Genomic DNA, 20,737 nt, shown 5'->3' on the forward strand with positions numbered 1-20,737 from the left:
TTAGATCTCTCTCGGAAAATCATTTAACAGCCAAATGGGGGTCATCTGAAATGCTCCCCCGCCCCCGAAAGTTGTATCGTTTCCATAGTCATCATCTCTATACGCGTGACTTGTTCTGAAGGGCTAATGTGCATGAACTAGCTAGATTTTTTTTTATATATTTCGTCATATCATCATGACCTTTCTCTCTTTCTTTTTCTTGCAGCGAAAAAAAAAAAAGGAAATAGTCCTCTCCCCCACACACCTCCTGAATCTTTTTTTTATTTTACTAATCTCACGTTTAATCACAGTGAACAATGTACTTTTTATAAAAAAAAAAACAAACCTAGAATGGGGATATCATACAAAGATAGTTTGTAATACAAGCAGAACCTTAAATTTGATAGGAACGATTACACTTGAAGTAGCATGATATTCTTCCTCATCAAGAAAAAAAAAAAAACGTCATATACCTCAGAACCTCTTTCTATTCTTGTTATTCCATCTCATCGATAAAATCAAAAAAAGATAAGACTCTCCCCCCCCCCACACATACAAAATGCACTTTTGGGAAGTGTGGCTGACATTGAATGAAACCTAACAACGCCCAAACACAAAAGTTTTCTTTCCTCCTCCCCTTTTTTATGAAATCATATAAATAAGGGGGGGGGGGGATGAGAAAGGTGACATATTTTCTTTTTCTTTCTCTTTATCATTTTTTTTTTCTGCTTTTCTCATCATGTCTGAGGCTTCAGACTCTAAAAGACCGCGTAATGCCGCACCTATCCCTTTTGGTGGTAGACATCATAATATATCACCTCCCTATGATGAGTTCGTAGGATCTCTACCGACAGCTTCACCGTCCATGTACAGCGAGTTTAATGTCGTATTAGACGATGGAACACTTCAAAAAAGAACAGTCTCTTTATCTACTTTACCCGATGATCTGGGTGAAGTGTCGGGTGTGGAAGATAACGATGAAGATGACGAAGATCCACCCGATATCCATGATAATCCCGATGAAAAGCTTAAACGAACCAGGTAAAAAAAAGAACAAAACACACTCTTTTATATATATATATATATGCTAATGTGATCCTCCCCTTTAAGTCAGGAAACACTGGATACAACACCACTTTTACAAGATCAAAAGAAGAAATCGTATGCAAGTATAGCATCATTGCAGCATTATGATATCGATTCTACCACATCCAATGAAGAAACAGATTCAGATAACTCTTCTCCACACCCCTTTAAAAGAAACCGTTATAAAAAACTACCCGACCCACAACACCCGTCTTCATTAAAAATGAAACCTTCCCTTTGGAGTCGATTGAAATCATCGGTTGAATTAACACCTCAACATCGTCTGGTACTCAAGTGTAGCTTTGCTTATATCCTCGGTTGTCTCTTCACGTTTGTCCCTCAACTCAACGCTCTCATCGGTTACAACCATGTCTCCAGTCATCTTGTAGCCACCGCCACCGTCTTCTTCAACCCTGCCAAATCCTTGGGGGGTATGGTCGAAGCCGCTCTTTACGGTTGGGGTTATACCCTTTTCGCTCTTCTCGTCTGTATCGGTTCTATGGCCACCACAGATTATTTCGTAGACAAGGATTTATTCACCGTAGCTCATGTTATCTCTTTGGGTTTTTGGCTCGCTGGATCCACTTTTACTGTCGCCTTTTTGAAAGCTCATTGGAATAAACCTCCCGTGGCTACAGGTAAAAAAAAAAATAAACAAACAAACAAAAACAGAGTTTTCTTTATTTATTACCGCTTTTTTTTATATATATTTATCTCTTCTTATGTCCTAGCATCCAGCTTATGTTTCATCATTATTTTTATCATTGTGGTGCGTGAAGGTTCTGCCAATCGAGGTGATTTCGATACTACGCGCATACAACAAATCACCACCGCCGTTGCCACAGGCACACTGATCACTGTCTCCTGTTGCGTCTTGTTTTGGCCCATCTCCGCCAGTAAAAAGCTAAAGTAAAGTAAAACTCCCCCTTATAAAAAAATCATGCTGTTTCCAACATCAAACTCCTCCTCCCTAAAAAAAACCAACATTCCTTTTTTTTTTATTAGAAAAGATCTTGAAGCAACACTCATGTCGTACAAGGTACTTTTGAAACTCTTGACCAAAACTTTTTTACTGGATGATGATCTTCCCGAATTCACCGCCAATAACTCCTTACAAACCGCCATTGATTCACATCGTGCTAGTTTTGTTTCATTACAAAAATCCCTCAGTGAAGCTAAACTCGAGGTCTTTTGGAGTGACGAAATTCGGGGTTGTACTCATGAATATGATGCACTTGTCAAAAGTATGCAACGTTTAGCTCAATCGGTCGGTGGTCTTCGAAGTAGTTGTGGACTTCAATTTGAGTTACTCCAACAAGACCTTCCCTCCAGAAAATCAAGAGGTCACGTCCAAAAAAACAAAAAGAAAGAAACCTGGAACATTCGAGCCGATCATCATCGTCTCAAACTCGAAGGGGAAATGAAACGTCAAAGACAACATCATCAGGCAGACGAAGACCCTTACGCTCAATTACCCAATCATCATAGTCATGGGGACAACGATCCTAAGGATGGCACACTGATCGAGTTTATTCATACCATTCGACAACCCTTAAAATCACTCGCCTACACCTGCAAACAAACCATCTTACATCTCCAAGTTGGTTTCTCCGATAAACCACGCACCGGTCCCGCAGATGAAACTCTCAAGGCAAACCTCATCAAGGCCATCGCTCTCTTTGAGGTATCACAACGTCAAGCCGTCAAAAGACTGAACCGTCATCGTCGTCAAGTTCATTCTACAGAAGGTTACGCTCCCAAAGAAGATGTCTTTCTCGTTTATTTTTTCGTCTTTAATATGATTGAATTCGCTAGAGAACTCATTTGTCTCGTAGAATCCGTACAAGCCCTCTCCCTTGCCAAAGAGAAAAGGCAATCTGTCTTGGCCCTTTTCACCCACGCCTTCTTTTTAAAACCTTGGTCACATCTTCAAGCAAACTCAACAACAACAAAGGCCAACACATTTGTACCCAATGAAAGGCACAAGATGGATACCTTACATACTCCCGTCCCAAAGACAAAATGGAGACAAATCGTTCTCAAGCTTTGGAGAACATTCTCCCTTTTTAAACTTCAAAAAATGCGTTATGCTACCAAGGCAACACTTGCCGTCGTTATCTTGGCCATACCCGCTTTTCTTCAATCAACAGGTCTTTGGTTTCGTAATTGGCGTATGGAATGGGCCTTGATTACCGTAAGTAAACATGTACCCCCCTCTCCTCCTCCTCATTTAAATTTTATTTTTTTAACTGTCTACAGTTGATGGTTGTGATGACACCCACAGTGGGTGGTACAAATCTAGTAGCCATCTACCGTATTTACTCAACCACCCTAGGTTGTTTTGTAGCCATGTGTCTCTATTTACTCTTTCCCGATAATATGTATCTTCTCATCCTCTGTACCTGGCTTTTCTCCATTCCTAACTTTTGGATTATCTTACATCACAAACACGGTAAATTCGGTCAATTCACCTTACTCGCCTACAATCTCGTCATGCTCAACAAGTACAATGACAGAGAAACCCATCGCATCGAAGTCACTCATTTAGCCTTACAACGTTGTCTCTCCATTTTCGCTGGCGTCATCTTTGGTCTCTTCGCCACCGCCTATGTCTGGCCCTATGAAGCCCGTGTGGAATTACGTAAAGGTCTATCGGATTTCTTACTTCGTTTAGCTTGGCTCTACCAAAAGCTCGTGTCCGTCTATTCCGAACGTCCAGATTCAGACCTCATGATTCCCAATGATGACTCGCAGGTAGATCGTACACGATCGAAACGACAACAAACAAGTCAAGTCTTGATGGACATCGAATTAGGCCTTCAACGCACCTTACTTGAACTCTCCGATCTTTTAAAACAAACTCCCAATGAACCCAGACTGAAAGGTGCTTTCCCCGTAGATACCTATAGTAAAATACTCGCTTCCTGTCAAAATATCACCGATAAATTCGCTTCCATGCGTACCGTCATTCTCAAGGACGCTTGGTTTGAAGACGTTCAAGCAGATTTCATTGTACCCGTCAGTCAAGAACGCAAAGAAATGGTCGGTAACGTCTTGCTTTATTTTTATATACTCGCTTCCGCCATGCATCTCAAAACTCCTTTACCCCCTTATTTACCACCGGCTCGCAAGGCTTGGGAATCTCTCATCCTACGTTTACGTCAATTACCCGTCGTTCAATCCAAGCAGTTACTCGAAAAGGATCATGTCTATTTGTTTTATTATGCCTATGTCACCGTCTTGGAAGACATCATTCGTGAATTGGATAAGGTAACGGGCACAAAAAAACATGATAAAGTTGAGGGGATGGATACTCATTTTTCTTTTTTCCATATATATATATATATATTTTATAGCTTGGAGGAAACATGACTTTATTGTTCGGAGCCATTGTTCCTGAAGATCAATGGGAGAGTTTATTTGAAGTATGGGATGTCGAACATCACACTAAAGCAGTAGCCCTGTGAACGGATGCATAAACAATAAAAATTGTAAATTTTTTTGAAAAAAAAAAAAAAAAAAAAAAGGGGGGAGGTCTACTAGTAATACAAAATGATGAGGGGGGTGGTGATAAAAAGTATATTTTTAATCTTGTATTGAAGCAAAACTATCTTCACGGGGAGGCTCTAATTTCAACGCAGCCATCAAATCTGTCGTTGTCGTTGTCGTTGTGGAGGGTGTCTCTGGATTGAATTCAGGTTCACGTACCATATAATAAATACACACTTTTTCTTTATCACTCAAATTCTTTTCCGCCCTGACTTCAAATCCAAATTTCTGGAACCACCCAAGACATGTATTACCCCACACTTCTGCAAATACCGGTAATTGAACTTGGTCCGCTTTTTTTAACACATACTTTAATAAATGACTACCCACACCGTGTTTCCTTTCCGCTGGTAAAACGCCAATAAAATTCACCGAAAGATGATCTCGTCCCGCCATCATACGTTTCTTCATTTTTGAAAGGTGACGATGATGAATCAACGTCGCACGCTTTTACCATACAAAACAAAAAAAAATGTTAATTTAGTTTTTTTTTTTTTTCTTACAACTTCATCCCCTCAACATACCATCGTCGCTAATCCACCTAAACTCCCCCAAAGTCGTTTTTTACTCATCACATTACCCACAGAAAGAATATCACTATGTCCCTCAGACCAAAGTAAGACCCCTTTACATCCATTCAACTGAATCGCAAATTCTCGACTTTCACTGGCTGCCGTTCGAATTAACGCCTTGAAAATATCTTGATACATCTCAAATTTTTTTCCCTTGTCCTTGATCGCTCCCGTAATCCAATTCAAAAGAATATTATCAGCATAAGCTTCACTTAATGTATAAGCTGCTTCCTTATCCGCCTCTAATTTTTTTTTTCTTTTATTTTAGACCCTCTTTTTTTTTTTATTGGCTACAAAAAACCACTTACTCTTGATAATCGGTCGAATGCTCACATAAGGCTCTTGTGTATCCACCGTGAGTCGTCGACTCAGTCGTTTTTCTTGATTCTTGATGACTTCAAGTTTTCGAGATGACATGCTAAAGAGTAAAAAAAAAAAAAAAAAAAAAACACTTTTGGAAAGATTTGCGAAACCCAAACTAAAAACTAAATTTTTTTTTTTTACTCCCGCTACTCCGCTTATTCTTTTGGGACCGGAGTTAGCTCCAAACGCGGCATAAAACAAACTGATCAACTCACTGTCCATGTTGGGGCAGGGGGACAGTTTCTGCGTGTAAAAATCAAATGAGGTTTCAGGCTGTAACTTGAATTATATATATATGTGTGTGTATGAGGTACTTTCTGTTAAATTAAAAAAAAAAAGGGGGTGGTTGCTTCACAGTTAAATTCGAATATCGGATACTTGTCTTAATTTAATCCTCTAATAGCTATAAACTAACTTATCCTGCGCTTTATTCTAAAGAAAAAAAAAAAAGACCAAAAAATATATATGAAGACGGAAAGAACTTAATGTTTTATTTCAATGTGCGGAATTTTACTAAATATAGTGTCGTACAAGACGCAACTCAGTTCAAATTCTTCACTGCACCGACCCTTTGGGTAAAACAAACTCTGCGCATTAAAACAAGAGATGATCCTTTTGTTTGCGTGTAACAAACACTGGAAGGGAAGCTGTCAGATAAATAAATCAGTGTCGATGTTTTAAAATTATCTTTTTGGGCGCTTTTTTCCCCCCTCTTTTTTTTTCTTCTTTTCCATACCTCACTCTTTCAAATTATTATGGAAGTTCGATACACAATGAAAGGTAAAATAAAATAAAAAAAATACACGTCAAACGGACGCGTCTAGTCATTTCAAAATAACCATTTTACAACCTCTTAGACTTTCCTGAACCAGGTGATAAGGATCTTGCCAACGGAATCAGCTATATGAACAAATCTGATTTTAAAAACGCCCTCAAACACTTTGAAAAGTCTGCTACTTACAACAACGAATACGGTCTACTCTTCTTTGGCATCTTTCTTTTACTCGGCTTTGGTCTCTCCAAACGCGATCCCGCAAAAGCACTTGACACCTTTAAAAAAGTCGCTCATCTCTTTTCCAATCGCGTCGCTCATTATCTCATCGGTATCCTCTACTACGAAGGCGACAAGGACGTCCCCCAGAACATACAGTCCGCATACCACTGGATTCTCAACGCAGCCAAACTTGGATGGATTGATGCCATGTCTCAAATGGGTTTTGCTTACTGCTCAGGTGCCTTTGGTAAAGAGGATAAGAAAAAAGGCGTCCATTGGCTCGAAAAGGTCGTCCACAATGACTCTCGGGATACCGTTCTTTATTTATTTGGAAACAAGGAATTTCAAATCGACATGACCCACCAGGATGACATCGTTCTCTCCTCGGTCAAGGGAGTCACTGCAGCGAGCATCATTTCACCCGTTCAATGTGCCGCTCAATGCTTTGCTGCAAACCCATTCTCTTCCAATGGCATCATCTACCGTGCCATCTTCTGGGATACCATGACCAACAGACAAAACACAAGTCTCGCTACTTCACAACTCATCTTGGGAACAGTGTACATGGAGGACGATGGAATCTCAACCGATAAAAAAAAAAAGGCAATCGCTTTACTCAAGAAATCCGGTGAAAACGGAAACGCAAAGGCATGTCTCACCATCGGTCATCTGTACGAAATGGGTAACGGCGTTGACCAGGATTATTCAGAGGCCATGGCTTGGTACCTAAAGTCCAAAGACATCGAAGGCGAGGTCGACGCATTGCAATCCATTGGTAGACTCTATTTCACAGGACATGGCGTCAAACAAGATTTCATGTTGGCTTTAAGCTATTTCAATACCTATAACTTGCACGCCGAGGATAGAGAGGTGTATTACATGATGGCTGAAATATACAAAATAGGCAAGGATTATAAGCAATCTTTTCTTTTCTTTTCAAAAGCAGCCGATCTCGGTCATGCCGCTTCTGCTACGCGTCTCGGTCTCTTCTATCGTATCGGTTTCGGGGTCGAGAAAAGCGAGACAAAATCATTTGCTTGGATGCAGAAAGCCGCTGCCTTGAATTGTCCCATGGCTCAATTCACACTGGGTCAAATGCATTATGATGGTTACAAAGGCAAGTCCGATCATGTCAAAGCATTAGACTATTTTGAAAAATCCCTTAAAAATGGATTCGCTCCTGCTGCTTTCATGGTCGAGCAACTAAAGTTTCAGAAATCTCTACGGGATTTACATATCTAAGTAAAAAAAAAAATTACAATCCAATCAACAACTTATGAAATCGCTATCAATAAATAAATAGGTGATATTAGTTAAAATAATCACACGTATTGACAGCTTCAGATTTTATTTTATTTTATTCTTATTATGATGATCGATGCATCTGATAATGAAAAATAACCCAATTTATCTAATTTGGACGTCAGGCTTGACATATGTGTTTCCCATAGATGGCTTCACCGATATAATCTCAGGGGCGTCAGGGCTCTTAATCACATTCTTATTATTGCTTCTTTGTACATCTTGCAAAGGGTTTGTCTCGCTCAATAACGGTGAGCCGTTCACCTTGGTTGCATTGGTAGAACTTACCCTATCCGAAGTCTTGGGAGAGCTCGAGGCAGATACTTCCCGGTATTCCTGATCAATTTTATCCCAATCAACATGAATCTGTTCATCATCAATCATGTCATTTTTTTGCTGATCATGTCTAGCCTTCTTTTGACGGCGAAGATAGAATATACCAAAAATAATAAGAGCAAGGACCTGAGAAAAAAAAAAAAAGTCGGTTATAAAATTTTACTTCTTTTGTACTAAATAAAACGGATGGTTAAAACTTACCAAGATAACACAGCCAGCTGCAATACCCCCAATAGCACCTTTGCTTAAACCATTACTTTCGATTTCGGTGGGACTTTCAGCAGGCGTGCTCTTTGGAAATGCTTCATCGACATCATCCGTATGACGATCGCTTGTGATATTGGTATTATTCATGTCCTTGGGTACATTCGCATTGTAAATGGAAGTGTAAGTAACATTTGATGCATTCGCTACATTTATTCCAAGCATAGATGGGATGAGATTACCCTCAGGCCCTCTACCAAATAAGATAAATAAAGTAGAGTTTACCACCAGAGCTAATATTTTTTTTTTTTTTTTTGTATATTAGCATATCAAAATATAGATCTACTATTTTTCGCAATAAAATACCTGAATGTGAGAACCTAGGACCACTTACAGAGGTGGGGAAATTCAGGTTTTGCTTGGTCCATTTGTTGCTGGATAAACTTAAAGTATAACAGTAATCAGTTGAAGCTACAAAATAGAAAGGAGCTATCAGTATATTTTTCCAGTTACCCAGTTTTTTTTTTTTTTTGGTACATATTTAAAAAGTGTACCTTTGGCACCATCATTACTTCCACCGTATAAAATTATATCATTTGAATTTGGTACTATTCGTAAAAAATTTAAAAGGTTATTTCACAAGATTCTAACTTTTTTTTTTTTTGCATTGTTTAGCCGTAAACACATACATAAGTTGGTCGAATGAAACATTCTCTCAGTGGGAAATTCACCGCCATATTTCTCTTCAGCCCAGCCACCAGATTTGGTGTTAAAGGTATACCCTGTATGAAAGGGAACTCGAGTGGGAGAACCGTTACTAAAAGGAGAGTAATAACTTCCACCAAAAAAATACACCTTGCCGGTACTAGGATCAATGGTAGCAGATTGAGAATTGGGATAATAATCGGCAGGCACATTTGTCTGAGGAGTAAATCCGGACCAATTCTAATAATTATTTTGATGCGAATTAGAAACTTGGACTTACTAAAAAAAAAAAAAAAAAAAAAAAAAGGCACCGCATTATCATAACGCAACAAACTCACCTTTAAACCGGGTGAATACTTCACAATAGAACGAAAACCTACAAAGGACTGGCCGTCAGATGTATAATTCATTATTTGCCCTGAAGTTGAGACTTCTGGTACGGTCGTATTGGCAACCCTAAATATCACAAAACTTAGTATTTCTTTTTTTTTTAAAATAATTCAAATGCCTATACGGACTGTTCTAGACCACCGTAAAAACCTATCGTATTGTCGGGAAGATTGACTGCTGTTGAATGGAATCTAATCATTCATATCAAAAAAATAAATGGCACAGTTAATGTACGATTCCAAAAACACACAAGTGATTCATGCAATTACATACATCTGTCTTGTTCCTCTTCCTTCTTCAACATACGATATACTTTTCTCCCAAGTGTTTGTAACGGTGTCGTAAATAATGGTCTGGTTTGAGAGTTTCTGATTGAACGCCGTATGATAGCCACTCACGATCATCAATTTTTTTTCGTCAGGTAAAACAATAGATATAGGGGCTCGTCGATTTTCAAATGAGAAACTAGTAGCAGGAACAATCACTTTCCACTGGTCATTTAATGTATTAATTTCTTTTCCAAGAAATTGAGCAACATCAAGAGAGTAAAGGTTTTGATCAATCTTATAACCTCCACTGAAATCACTATTCGTATCTCCTCCAACACAATAAATTTGTCCACCAACATATCCACAGGCTAATAGAATTAGTATAGGAAAGCTCCAAGAAAATTATTATTGCCATTCATTACTGTTATTTACATGGAAAAGATCGGCCAAGAATGGTCTCTGAAGATACATTAGAACCAAAACTTAGCAATGCCAATAAAACCGAAATCATGGATTTATGTTTTATAATCCCAACACTTCTCGCCATTTTTTTTTTTTTATTATTATTAGGAATCAAAATGAAAAAGGAAAATAAAGAAGGATCTTTTTCGTTTTCTGCTGTGTTTGTATTTGGGGAAAGGTCCATCGTTTTTGTGTCAGGTTGCACATGCTGTTTAAATATGGGAAATAATTTGGCAAAGTCAATCCCGAACAATTGGTACAACTTTTTTTTTTTTTTTTATTTATTTATTTCGAATCACTCTCTTACGTTTAGAAATTGCGAGTTTAACTTCGTCTCTATCCGCAAATAAGTAACTTCTGTGTCCTTCTTCTTTTAGCCCGTTACTATAAGGGATCTGCACAATCGTGTCACAACCAAATTTACTCAGCATTTCTGCACATCACTGTATGTTTGTGTCACAATCTCTAAAGAGGATACGCGAACGTTGTGTTTTGTTGTGTATTTTATCATTACATAAAAAAAAAAATGTCATCAATAAATACAAAACTCAAATTAGATTGTGAACTATTCCGGTTGGGTTGCTGCGGATATTTTATCTTTTACCTTTGTCTTTCATAATATTGTGCAAGTATATATACCAACCACATGCTCCTTTATAGTTGTAATCAGTGACTATATACTATATATGGATTTTACCCGCAACCATAAGCCAATTCCTTTGGAAATCTGGGAAATAGTGTGCCATAGAACATTGCTTGCTGAAAATCCCAATTCCTTAAACACGGCCAATTTTAGTTTTTATCTTATTGGTTATTAATTCATCGTTATTTTTTTTTTTTTTTTTATCATATGCATAGTTAACCACAACCGATCTTTGTAACATTTTCACTTTTAAAAGTGCACTAGGATGCCAACATTCGTATACGTACTTATTAAAATGTTCAAAAATTATAATAGTAATATAGATACCATACTTATTGGTATTTTCATCAATGATTCGAGTACTAATACAAATGCTAAACTGACTTGAACTTAGTTAAGCAAAAGTGTCATTTCATGTATTTCATATACTTCAGCCAAATGTGCATTTAGTGAAAGAACCCATGACTTACATTTGTGTAGGATATATGCTTACATAAGAAGTCTATTGCATTCAATGCAACTTCACGTACGGGATCAATATTTATGTTCCATGACGTTGACTATTATTATAAGCTTAATCAGTAACGAGCGAATGATTTTAAATTAAAGATGAATAGTCTCAGTAATTTGAATCGTCAAAGAAGCTTTTGACACATAATCATACAAAAAGAGAATTTATACGTATTGAACTATTATCTTTTTTTCTAACATAATAGGTTGTTAGCAATAACACATTTTCTGGAAAATAAATAATAAAGAGCACGTTGTTTATCTACAAAAACACGCATTGGGAATTCCTTATACATATTTGGCTCTTATAAAAAAAAAAACGAAAAAAAAAAAAAAAATAGAACAAAAGGAATAACGATGGAAACATTCATCTTGTGCTTTCTTTAAATAACATTGGGGCTTTGATTGACATAACAAGCTATTCTAAATATAGCTCGTACTACTACTACAAAAAAAAAAAAAAAAAAAAAAAAAAAAACCAGAACGAATACTACTCACGAATTCGGTTTGTTTCTATTTGATGACAGTTATCGCAAAAAGAGTCGCCTTTTATTTGCATTTAGAATTCCTGACTGCAACTTTGGATAATATCTCCATGCAGTTTCTAAGCCATTGATATCACAAACCACTGATTTTTATTTCACATGTAACATATGAACTAAGTCCGATATATATCAGGTAGTACCTAAAAATTTAAAATTTTATTCGAAAAGTTCAACATACTTTCCTTTTTATCTCGAATCGAAAAATAAAATCAAAAAATGGGGCCCTACTTGCTTTCAATAGTGGCAATAGCTTTATCAAGCTTTACAGCTATTACTGTAGGCGAGAGCACTATCTTATCCAGATCTTTCGCATGTAAAATACAAATATACAAAACATGCTGCCGCGTCTAAGCACGAACAGTCGGTTAACTTTATTTCTTGTTCTTTAGCCTGTAGTTATGTTGGTGGGAAAATATATTGCTTTGGAGGAGACGTCTCTTATTCTCTCACCTCCAACTTTGAAATAGACACCAATATATACTCTCTCAATATTGCACAGTTTGTCGGAAAAGGAACAGAGACAATGAATAGCCAGTGGAACATGATCACCCCTGGGGACGCTTTTGACCCGGAACCAAGGAGAATCCCCACTGCTATTTCTTTACCAGATGGAAAGACATTTTTAATTCAAGGTGGTGAAAATATGCTCTATAAGAAATTCGCCAATAAAACAATAGCATTTGATACCAGCACAAATAAATGGTTAAAAAAACAACCCTATACTGAAGGTGATAGTGGAACCAGACAGATGTATGTGTTTTACATTATCTAATAATCTTGATCTAACGAATGTACCATATAGCTATGACTCTACAGCTGTCATTTTACCAAATAATATGGTAGGATTTTACGGTGGTCTAGAACAGTCAGTAATAAATTATTTCAATCAAATTCCATCTAATCTTTAATTATTTATTTAGAAGCGCAAATACCTCAGTAATTTTAAAAACCCCCACTGGAGCCACAATGAACTACGATTCAAGAAATGGGTCTTATATTGGATTTAGTAGTATCAAAATGTACTCACCAACTTCCAATGTATGTATTTTCTTACAAGTGATGTCTAGCCTTAATATAACACCTACACTATTTAGACTTGGGCAGATTTATCCCCTCAGTTAAATGTACCGTTGGATTTTTACCCAAACACACAATCCGCAACAATCAATCCTGGTTCTGGCAAAATTTACTATTTTGGAGGTCTTTTTTACACTCCCGCAAATGATGGTGTGGCTGCCAAAATTCCGCTCAGCTGGGGTTACACTTTTAACACTGTCTCTAGTTCTTGGACAAATGAAACTTTTGGGGGCTCAGTACCCAGCGAAAGAATTTACCATTCAACTAACTTATGTAAGAATTTTTTTTTTTTAAAAAAAATCATACGTTGATAATGATTAACAGCTTTTATTTTTGGTACTTAGTACCAAACTCACAGGACATTATCTTATACGGAGGAACAGAAAGTGGCGACAAAGGTATGTTTCGGTATCCGTTATACACATACAATTACTGACGTGTAAAATTCGATAGCATCCACGGATTATTGTTTCACCTTGAACTTGTCCAACAATGAATGGACTAAGCATGTCAACGTGAATGTTCCTTCTAACTTACATGGACCAAGATTCACTCATTCAGGTAAGTAACTTTAGACCGCCTTATGACAAAGTTTTAATATATCTTCAAATTTATAGCGGTGTTGGTTGATTCAACACTATTCATTTTATTTGGTAGAGGAATCGACGGTACATTCAGTCCTTCTTTAATTACTATTGATGTATCAGATGCTACGAATATCGCCTATAAATCTAGTTATAGCCTCTCTAATAGCACCCTAAATAGCGCTACTAATAATACTACTACTACTAATACTACAAATAATACTACCGAAAATAATCCAAATGCAGGAGAAAAGGATAAAAATGCTAAAAGCCTTGATAATCCACCCCGAGGCTTAAGTTCAGGTGCTACTGGAGGTATATCAGCCGGCTGTGCTATCCTTGTAAGTTGAAACCGTTGATTTTGTTCAATCGAATGTAATAATTTATACACGTTTTTAACTTTCTTTTAGCTTGGTATCATTTTATTCATATTTTATCGTCGTCGTCAAAAAAAAATTGAAAAACGTCAAACCATGGATTCACAAAATGACAACCGACATCATTTACAAGAATTACTACACGTCGATTGGGACAAGATTGACAACCAGTACAAAGAACTTCCAACCACAGCACCTTCCCCTGAATCGCCACAAGTAGCTTCGATCAATTCAAAAAACACGAAAATCGCAAACATTTCAACAACCATCGAATCGCCTTCTACTGTCCAAAAACATTATACCACTCAGCTTCTAGGCAACAGCACGGGCAGATCATCTGGTCATCATGCTAACAGCAGTGTAGATATCAATATTGATATTCGCGTTAAGCACTCGGTGGCAGCAGAGAATGCTATCGTAAAACCTGATGTAAATTAAAACAAACAAACAAAAAACATTCGTATGTGATCAAGATTAGTTTTACAGAGGCCTTGTTACAGAAAATAGCTTTGCGCCGAAAGGTTTATTTATTAAAAAAAAAAAAAAAAAAAAAAAAAAAAAACAAGAAACAATTCCTATGATTACATTTAAAACACGAGATTTTTTTACATCAAGTGTCATTGGTTTTAAGATTTTATGTTGATTTTTATTCCATCGAATGGACATGTATTCATTATGTTATATATCATCGTCATTGCTTGCTACGAATAAATTTCAATGTACACAAGCTTATGTATTTGATATTTTACACATTAAGTTTCGACATTATTCTGTATTGTGTTAAAAGAACCATGTCTGTATTTTGGCATTTCAAACTTATTTAATGTACGCAATTTATGTACTTGTTATGTATATTATAGAGGCTGCATACTTGACTTATAGGATACAGAAAACAAACTTAGAGGTAGATCGCTTATTTCAGTTAATATCATTATGCTCTTTTTTTCAAATAGCAATAAAGACGTGCATTATCCTTTTTAATTTTTCACTCTTTGTAATATGAAGCAACACTCACAGACGTGTATTTGAGAGAAGAAAAAAAAAATGCTTTTGGTTGCTTGATACGGGTTTGCATTAAAAGCAATGTTTTCTGGAATCCGGATATATTAGCGGTCAAGGACGTGTTTCATATTATGCGAAAAGTTTGGAGTCACAATGATAGACTTTCAGTTTTTACCAGATTCCAACAAAATACTACAACACAAAGCTCCACAAGCAAATGTGATTACTCCCCACCCGGTGAGCGAGTTTAAAGTTGTTTGATTTGTTTTTATATGAATTTCCATTTTATTTTGTCCAAAAAAGGTAGGCTAACATCTGTAAAAGAATTCTGATTCGTCCAAAAAAAAAAAAACTCCCATTGTTCCAATTTAATCCCACTGTTATAATTAATTCAGTTACAAGGCCACATAAAACTATTATCAATACACATAACTTACAACTAGTTTATCGTCCAACTCGTTCTTTGGCGATATCTGTTGATTTTGCCGTTTTTGTTCCGCTAATTGTTTACTCAGTTTTCCTCCCTCTTTCACTCCACGGTTTTCAGCCTAAATTGATATCAGTGGCTGATTTTAATTTAAATTCAAATACATTTTACCTGTAATCTTCTTTGTTCTGCAGCGCTGAGCATGGCCTCTCTGGAATGTCCTCCGCCAGCAGAAGCTCCTCCCAAAGCCTGACCACCTGAATTGCTTTTCTTTGTAGGTGTTAATTGATGTCCTTCGACTTCATGGCTTTCTGAACCGCAACAATTTCCCTACAATTAACGGCATTCAAATTAGTCTGGCTTCATCTGATTTTCCCATCCATGCTACCATTGGTTTACTATTTTGTGTAAGAAAAGAAGAAAAAATGCAACGATCGTTTTTTCTATTTCTTCTTTTTTTTTTGGGATGCAGTGACTGTTTTGAACAGCATTTTTCAGAATGGTCAGCCCGTTTAAGCCCAATTGTTTGTGTTTTGTTGTATCGGGATACTAACAGCCCTTAGACTTAACAAAGAACTCTATATAATACCAACAATAGATCCTTAAAGAAATCGCTCCTCTACTATCTGGTATAAAGCTAGATCTGACTTGTGAGAGATATCGACGAAGCGTATCCAATTTATCGGTAAGTCGGGTTATACAATATTTACGCAAAGTATTGGAAACACTCAATGCCTAAGCACTAACAGCTATACTTACTGGTGTTATCATATTGACCCTGAGCTAAATCCTTTCAAGCAATTTTGGGTTATTTTAATTAGTGTTAATCAAAACGAGAGAAACGCGTAGGGACTGAGACTTTTTATTTCATGAGTTACTAAACTGGTCGCGTTTAAGCCTTATTTTAACAGAAAATCTCCATTAAAAAATTCACAAAATGTACGCAAAAAGTGGTTTCAATTGTATATTTTTTATTACTCTTCATCAGGTTCAAAAATTAAACGGTAGTTTTCCAAAATAGTTTGAATTACTCTTGCGTGCCAATGGGTATCAGTAAGTCTTTGATTGTCCTCAGCAGAAGAGATTGATACTTTGTTATCTCCACCCAACAGAGTTATGCCAAATATCGTGGACAAGTTAACACTTGTCATTTTATTAAAATCTTGATTTTGCTGAACCCTAAATAGATTGTTTCAAATTAATAGGTTACACAGATTAATTTTACATTTAGAACACCTTACTTGTCAAGATGTCGCATGATATATTTTAAAGTTGCATAATGTGCATCTGGTAGATCGTTGATAATTGTATGTAATCCTAATACTCTCATACGATCATTTTCAATTTCTATAAATTCAATGTTATTGTGTGCCCTTTGATATATTTGGATATATGCACTTACTGGCTGCATTCATGAAATGTTGGTAAGATGATTGGGGAAACAATGGATCAGGTAGTTCGCGGAACCAAAGTTTTAACAGACTTGTAATATTGTTCACATCGGATCCATTTTCTTCTGTGGATAGATCTACAGATGCGCAACTTCTATCAAATATACCCTTCAATCTTTGGATTTGGGTGCTCGTTCCTGAAATACGATACAACCCGACCGTCTTTAACCCTGACGCCTCAATAGCCTCTGCACATTTTACTACTACCATTGGAACTTCTTGTCCATCCCGTTGCATCAACTTTGTAAGATCAACACCAAATACTGGATAAGGCTTTAAAACGTTCAACGCAACGGAAGACTATTTCTTATGTTAGATACTTAGCTCGACCAATTGTAAATATGTACGTACCATAGGGTATTCCTTATAGGGTATATCGTCTTTCTTTAAAGTTTGAGCGCGACCACTGTAATCCTTTACAAGGTCAGCCGTGTCAGCAATAAAATCAATTTTTTCGGTTAGTGATCTTAGACCCCTTCCTTCATCATTATCCAATGCATAACCGTCTTTTGTTAGAGATTCTTCAAAGATATAAGCATATCTAGCCAGTTGGTATCGAACTGCTGTACAACATTCATCATCCACACTTTTTAAAGTTTTTATGTCTGAAGGTAATTGCGATGTAAAGTAATCATTTCTTGTTGCGTTTGTTGTTGTTAACTGATTTTTGTATCCTGTCAATGCACCATTTGCTTTTAAACAAGATTCATCTACTTGGCGCTTTAATTGAGCAGGTGTTTTACTGCTTTTAAATAAACCCTTTTTAGGGATTTGTTCTGAGTCGCTGCTACTTCTTGCTAAAATGGCTCTTTCCCAATCCTCACTTAGCATGTCATATTTTTGTTTGCTCTAAATAAAAAAAAAAACCATGAATAAGACCATTTAATTGATATTCGTGTGCAATTATACCTTTTCTAAAGACAACTCAGAATCTAGTTTATTTCGTTCATGACGAACACCAATTTCTTTAACTTGTTTTCTGCTCTTTTCAGTATCTTTGCTCATAATTTGAACATCGTCAGCAACTTCCGCAATATCCGCAGAGAACTTGACCCGTTGGTCTCCAATTGTTTCGTGAACCTTTAAAAACGAAGTCCAAATCAAGCCATAGGTACTATACAAAATTAGCATCTTGACTTGGGTCTAACTATCAGTAAAATATCTACCTTGGCTTGGCATGAGATTTATCATAGGATTCTGTCATTGTCTGTGCTAGTTTGATCATTTGCTTTCCATATTCTTCCTCAATAGCAGCACGTTTTTTTAAAAATATAGCAACGTCCTACCACACAATAGAAATTGAGTACCAAAATAGAATGCAATTAATGTGATATTTACTTTTGCTGCATGCAAGTCTTGTTTCACCTTGTCTAATAAACATTGAAACCCACCCTAAAAACAAAAATCAACACTTGTTATAGTAAGCCAAAACATTTAGAAGATTGCTGGCCTACATCTAGATCTCCTAATTTTGAAATTGTGTCCAGTTCCTCATTTTCTTGTACAGCTCTGAAAGAAACTGGAGAAGCTGGATTCGTCTGAAAGTTCTCTCCATCATCTATTGAGTCTGTCTCGATCTTGTACCCGTCCGAAGAAAGCATTTTAAGATTGATGAGGGTTGATGTAGGGGAAAAAGAGAGAGGGAAAAAAAGGAGCAAAAAAAAAAAAGTAAAAATCTTTAATTAGGGTGTGGACAATTTTAAAACACACGTGCGATACTCAGTGATACAAAAATCAATTTATAGTGTGTGATCATGCAAAAACTTTTCATACATGTCCAATTTTCCCTGCAAAATTTGATCCTCTGCTCTTTCACATATTGTTACAATCACCGATTGAATGTGGCCATCATTTATACTTGTAGAGTCCAGATCCTTTCTTAATGCAGCCGTACCAGCCTCGCTAAATACAAACGAATTTAAAAATCATTACACAAAAAGGGACTAAATAAATTGTAATTTACCGAAATAAATTCTCCAAATCAGCACCAGAACAAAACTCGGTCTCTTCTGCTAATTTCCTTGGATCAATATCATCGGATACTGATATCTTTTTCATTAATGTCTTGATAATGTCGACACGATCTTCTAAAGTGGGTAATCCAACAAATACTAACTGGTCTAAACGTCCTGGTCTCAAAATAGCATCATCTATTTGATCTGGTCTATTTGTACATCCAATTACGACAACACCTTGTCTTCCCTCAACACCATCCATTTCATTCAAAAGTGTACTCAGCACTCTTTCATTAACTCCTCCACTACTTTCTCCAGAATCGAATCCTCGTTTTGTTCCAATAGCATCCATTTCATCTATGAATACAATACAGGGTGAAATTCTTTTAGCTGTTGCAAAAATCTTTCGAAGCTTATTTTCGGTTTCTCCCAGATATTTCGAGAATATTTCAGGCCCTTTAATCGAAATAATATTCATCATGGATTCGGATACTAGTGCTTGAACAAGTGCTGTTTTACCACACCCAGAAGGTCCATATAGTAACAAACCGGAAGGTGGTTTAATACCCAATTTCGTAAATACTTCTGGCTTCAATAGCGGTAATAATATAGCCTGTTTCATTCTATCCTTAATAACTTTATATCCTCCCATATCGTCCCAATCCCGTTTAGGTAATGTAGATTCGACCTCGGATCGTTGAGAGGGTCTATAGGTATCCAAAGCGTGTTCAAAATCCGACCATTGTATAAACCTCGTTGATAGCGTGAGTCGTTCTAAATGATCTACAAGATCAGGTTTTGCTCGTCGTGCTTTTAACTCTGCTTGACGTAAGAGCAGCTTCAAATCTCGTATCACATAACCTGATGTTCTCTGCTGCAAATATTAGCTTTAGCTAGAAAGGAGCTAGAGCAAAGACCTACCATACTAATCTGAGTGGCATAATAATCAATCACATCCACGGTGTTCTCTATAGGCTGCAAATCAAAGTTCCTTAAAAGAGAAAGCAATAATACTTTTCTTTGGGGTCTAAACATAAAACAGGTGTTCAGGTTCGGTATTCAATACATAATAATATATTTGCTATCACTTACAACGAGGGTATAGGAAGTGTCATATGTTGTCTAAATATATCAGTCTTCCGTAAGGGTTCGGGCATGGATTTAAGATCACACCCTAAGCCCACTATGCATACTGGATCTGCATCACTTATTCTACTCATCTCCTTTGAGAAGATGTCTAATATCTTTCTCGTCTTATCTCCTGCGGAACCAAGAGAGTCCAGATCTCGAATCACAACAATCGACGGTGAATGTAAAATGGCTTGCGTTACTAAGAGACTGAATGGATTATATTTTCCAAACTCTTCAAGGTCATATTCATCCGCATCGAAAGATAACAATTCATGACTTGATATTTCATATACATTACTTGCAAGAGCTTGTCCGACACGTCTCACTAACCGTGTTTTCCCGACCCCTGATACACCATGAATCAAAATGGACTTTGCAACTGGAATGCCCAACTTTCTATATGCTTCTGAATTCAGAAATGAACTTTCTGAAAGTATTATGTAAATAAACAACTGATAAGAAATAGTGTCCCAATAAGAAATCCTTACCGATCATATCTGCTAAACTTGTCAAGTAAATGTCTGTCTTCTCTTCTACCGAAAACGGAGCGACATGTCCGATATTTTTAATTTCAATAATTGTATTTAAACGATGGATTTTACAGTGTGGTTGATCCATAGTGACAATTTTACAGTTTATTTCTTTTCCACCGATGTTCCAATAGATCTTATCTCCTGTTGACACCTAGCTAACACATGAGTAATGGTTTTCTATGCAAGTCATTCAACTTACAACAAGTCCTGCCAATCGTCGTCGAATCGAGTCCATATAACGTGTCGATAAAGGTGTACCCAACGAATTGTAAAGCTCTAATTCTACATTTT

General features: G+C 36.8%; 8 protein-coding genes across 8 annotated transcripts; 3 read left to right on the top strand and 5 right to left on the bottom strand.

Annotated features, from left to right (window-relative positions):
- Positions 1-312: 312 nt before the first annotated feature.
- EV154DRAFT_494384 (Fusaric acid resistance protein-like-domain-containing protein) lies at positions 313-4,585 on the top strand. Its single transcript, XM_051599896.1, has 6 exons — positions 313-1,020; positions 1,090-1,703; positions 1,797-1,974; positions 2,071-3,259; positions 3,325-4,335; positions 4,422-4,585. Exons 1-6 carry the CDS (start codon positions 719-721, stop codon positions 4,530-4,532), a joined length of 3,405 nt encoding a protein of 1,134 aa, XP_051462395.1. The 5' UTR covers positions 313-718; the 3' UTR covers positions 4,533-4,585.
- Positions 4,562-5,676, bottom strand: EV154DRAFT_457245 (uncharacterized protein). The gene is made up of 3 exons (XM_051597392.1): positions 5,495-5,676; positions 5,139-5,428; positions 4,562-5,061 (listed from the first exon to the last, which is right to left on the bottom strand). The coding sequence occupies exons 1-3, from the start codon at positions 5,601-5,603 to the stop codon at positions 4,651-4,653; spliced, it is 810 nt and encodes a 269-aa protein (XP_051462396.1). The 5' UTR covers positions 5,604-5,676; the 3' UTR covers positions 4,562-4,650.
- A 571-nt stretch (positions 5,677-6,247) lies between these two features.
- Positions 6,248-7,868, top strand: EV154DRAFT_300500 (uncharacterized protein). The gene is made up of 2 exons (XM_051594858.1): positions 6,248-6,329; positions 6,407-7,868. Exons 1-2 carry the CDS (start codon positions 6,305-6,307, stop codon positions 7,783-7,785), a joined length of 1,404 nt encoding a protein of 467 aa, XP_051462397.1. The 5' UTR covers positions 6,248-6,304; the 3' UTR covers positions 7,786-7,868.
- On the bottom strand, positions 7,838-10,317 carry EV154DRAFT_598922 (uncharacterized protein). The gene is made up of 9 exons (XM_051607078.1): positions 10,182-10,317; positions 9,754-10,117; positions 9,609-9,671; positions 9,429-9,546; positions 9,075-9,330; positions 8,940-8,993; positions 8,752-8,856; positions 8,383-8,678; positions 7,838-8,307 (listed from the first exon to the last, which is right to left on the bottom strand). Exons 1-9 carry the CDS (start codon positions 10,294-10,296, stop codon positions 7,951-7,953), a joined length of 1,728 nt encoding a protein of 575 aa, XP_051462398.1. The 5' UTR covers positions 10,297-10,317; the 3' UTR covers positions 7,838-7,950.
- Positions 10,318-12,082: 1,765 nt separating this feature from the next.
- EV154DRAFT_547981 (uncharacterized protein) lies at positions 12,083-14,503 on the top strand. The gene is made up of 9 exons (XM_051604787.1): positions 12,083-12,222; positions 12,299-12,659; positions 12,712-12,774; positions 12,830-12,947; positions 13,004-13,259; positions 13,331-13,384; positions 13,440-13,547; positions 13,604-13,911; positions 13,981-14,503. The coding sequence occupies exons 1-9, from the start codon at positions 12,126-12,128 to the stop codon at positions 14,383-14,385; spliced, it is 1,770 nt and encodes a 589-aa protein (XP_051462399.1). The 5' UTR covers positions 12,083-12,125; the 3' UTR covers positions 14,386-14,503.
- Positions 14,504-15,303: 800 nt separating this feature from the next.
- EV154DRAFT_547982 (uncharacterized protein) lies at positions 15,304-15,785 on the bottom strand. The gene is made up of 3 exons (XM_051604788.1): positions 15,765-15,785; positions 15,548-15,706; positions 15,304-15,497 (listed from the first exon to the last, which is right to left on the bottom strand). The coding sequence occupies exons 1-3, from the start codon at positions 15,765-15,767 to the stop codon at positions 15,369-15,371; spliced, it is 291 nt and encodes a 96-aa protein (XP_051462400.1). The 5' UTR covers positions 15,768-15,785; the 3' UTR covers positions 15,304-15,368.
- Positions 15,786-16,350: 565 nt separating this feature from the next.
- On the bottom strand, positions 16,351-18,513 carry EV154DRAFT_457247 (Rho GTPase activation protein; the record flags this gene model as incomplete). Its single annotated transcript, XM_051597393.1, has 8 exons — positions 18,282-18,513; positions 18,166-18,219; positions 17,994-18,109; positions 17,737-17,941; positions 17,179-17,676; positions 16,779-17,127; positions 16,618-16,723; positions 16,351-16,555 (listed from the first exon to the last, which is right to left on the bottom strand). Exons 1-8 carry the CDS (start codon positions 18,426-18,428, stop codon positions 16,351-16,353), a joined length of 1,680 nt encoding a protein of 559 aa, XP_051462401.1. The 5' UTR covers positions 18,429-18,513.
- A 53-nt stretch (positions 18,514-18,566) lies between these two features.
- Positions 18,567-19,897, bottom strand: EV154DRAFT_535980 (P-loop containing nucleoside triphosphate hydrolase protein; the record flags this gene model as incomplete). The annotated part of the gene is made up of 4 exons (XM_051604104.1): positions 18,567-18,729; positions 18,791-19,653; positions 19,704-19,809; positions 19,875-19,897. The coding sequence occupies 4 exons, from the start codon at positions 19,895-19,897 to the stop codon at positions 18,567-18,569; spliced, it is 1,155 nt and encodes a 384-aa protein (XP_051462402.1).
- Positions 19,898-20,737: the final 840 nt, after the last annotated feature.

The sequence above is a fragment of the Mucor mucedo genome (assembly GCF_025094135.1).
Source record: "Mucor mucedo strain NRRL 3635 chromosome Unknown EV154scaffold_8, whole genome shotgun sequence".
NCBI lineage: Eukaryota > Fungi > Mucoromycota > Mucoromycetes > Mucorales > Mucoraceae > Mucor > Mucor mucedo.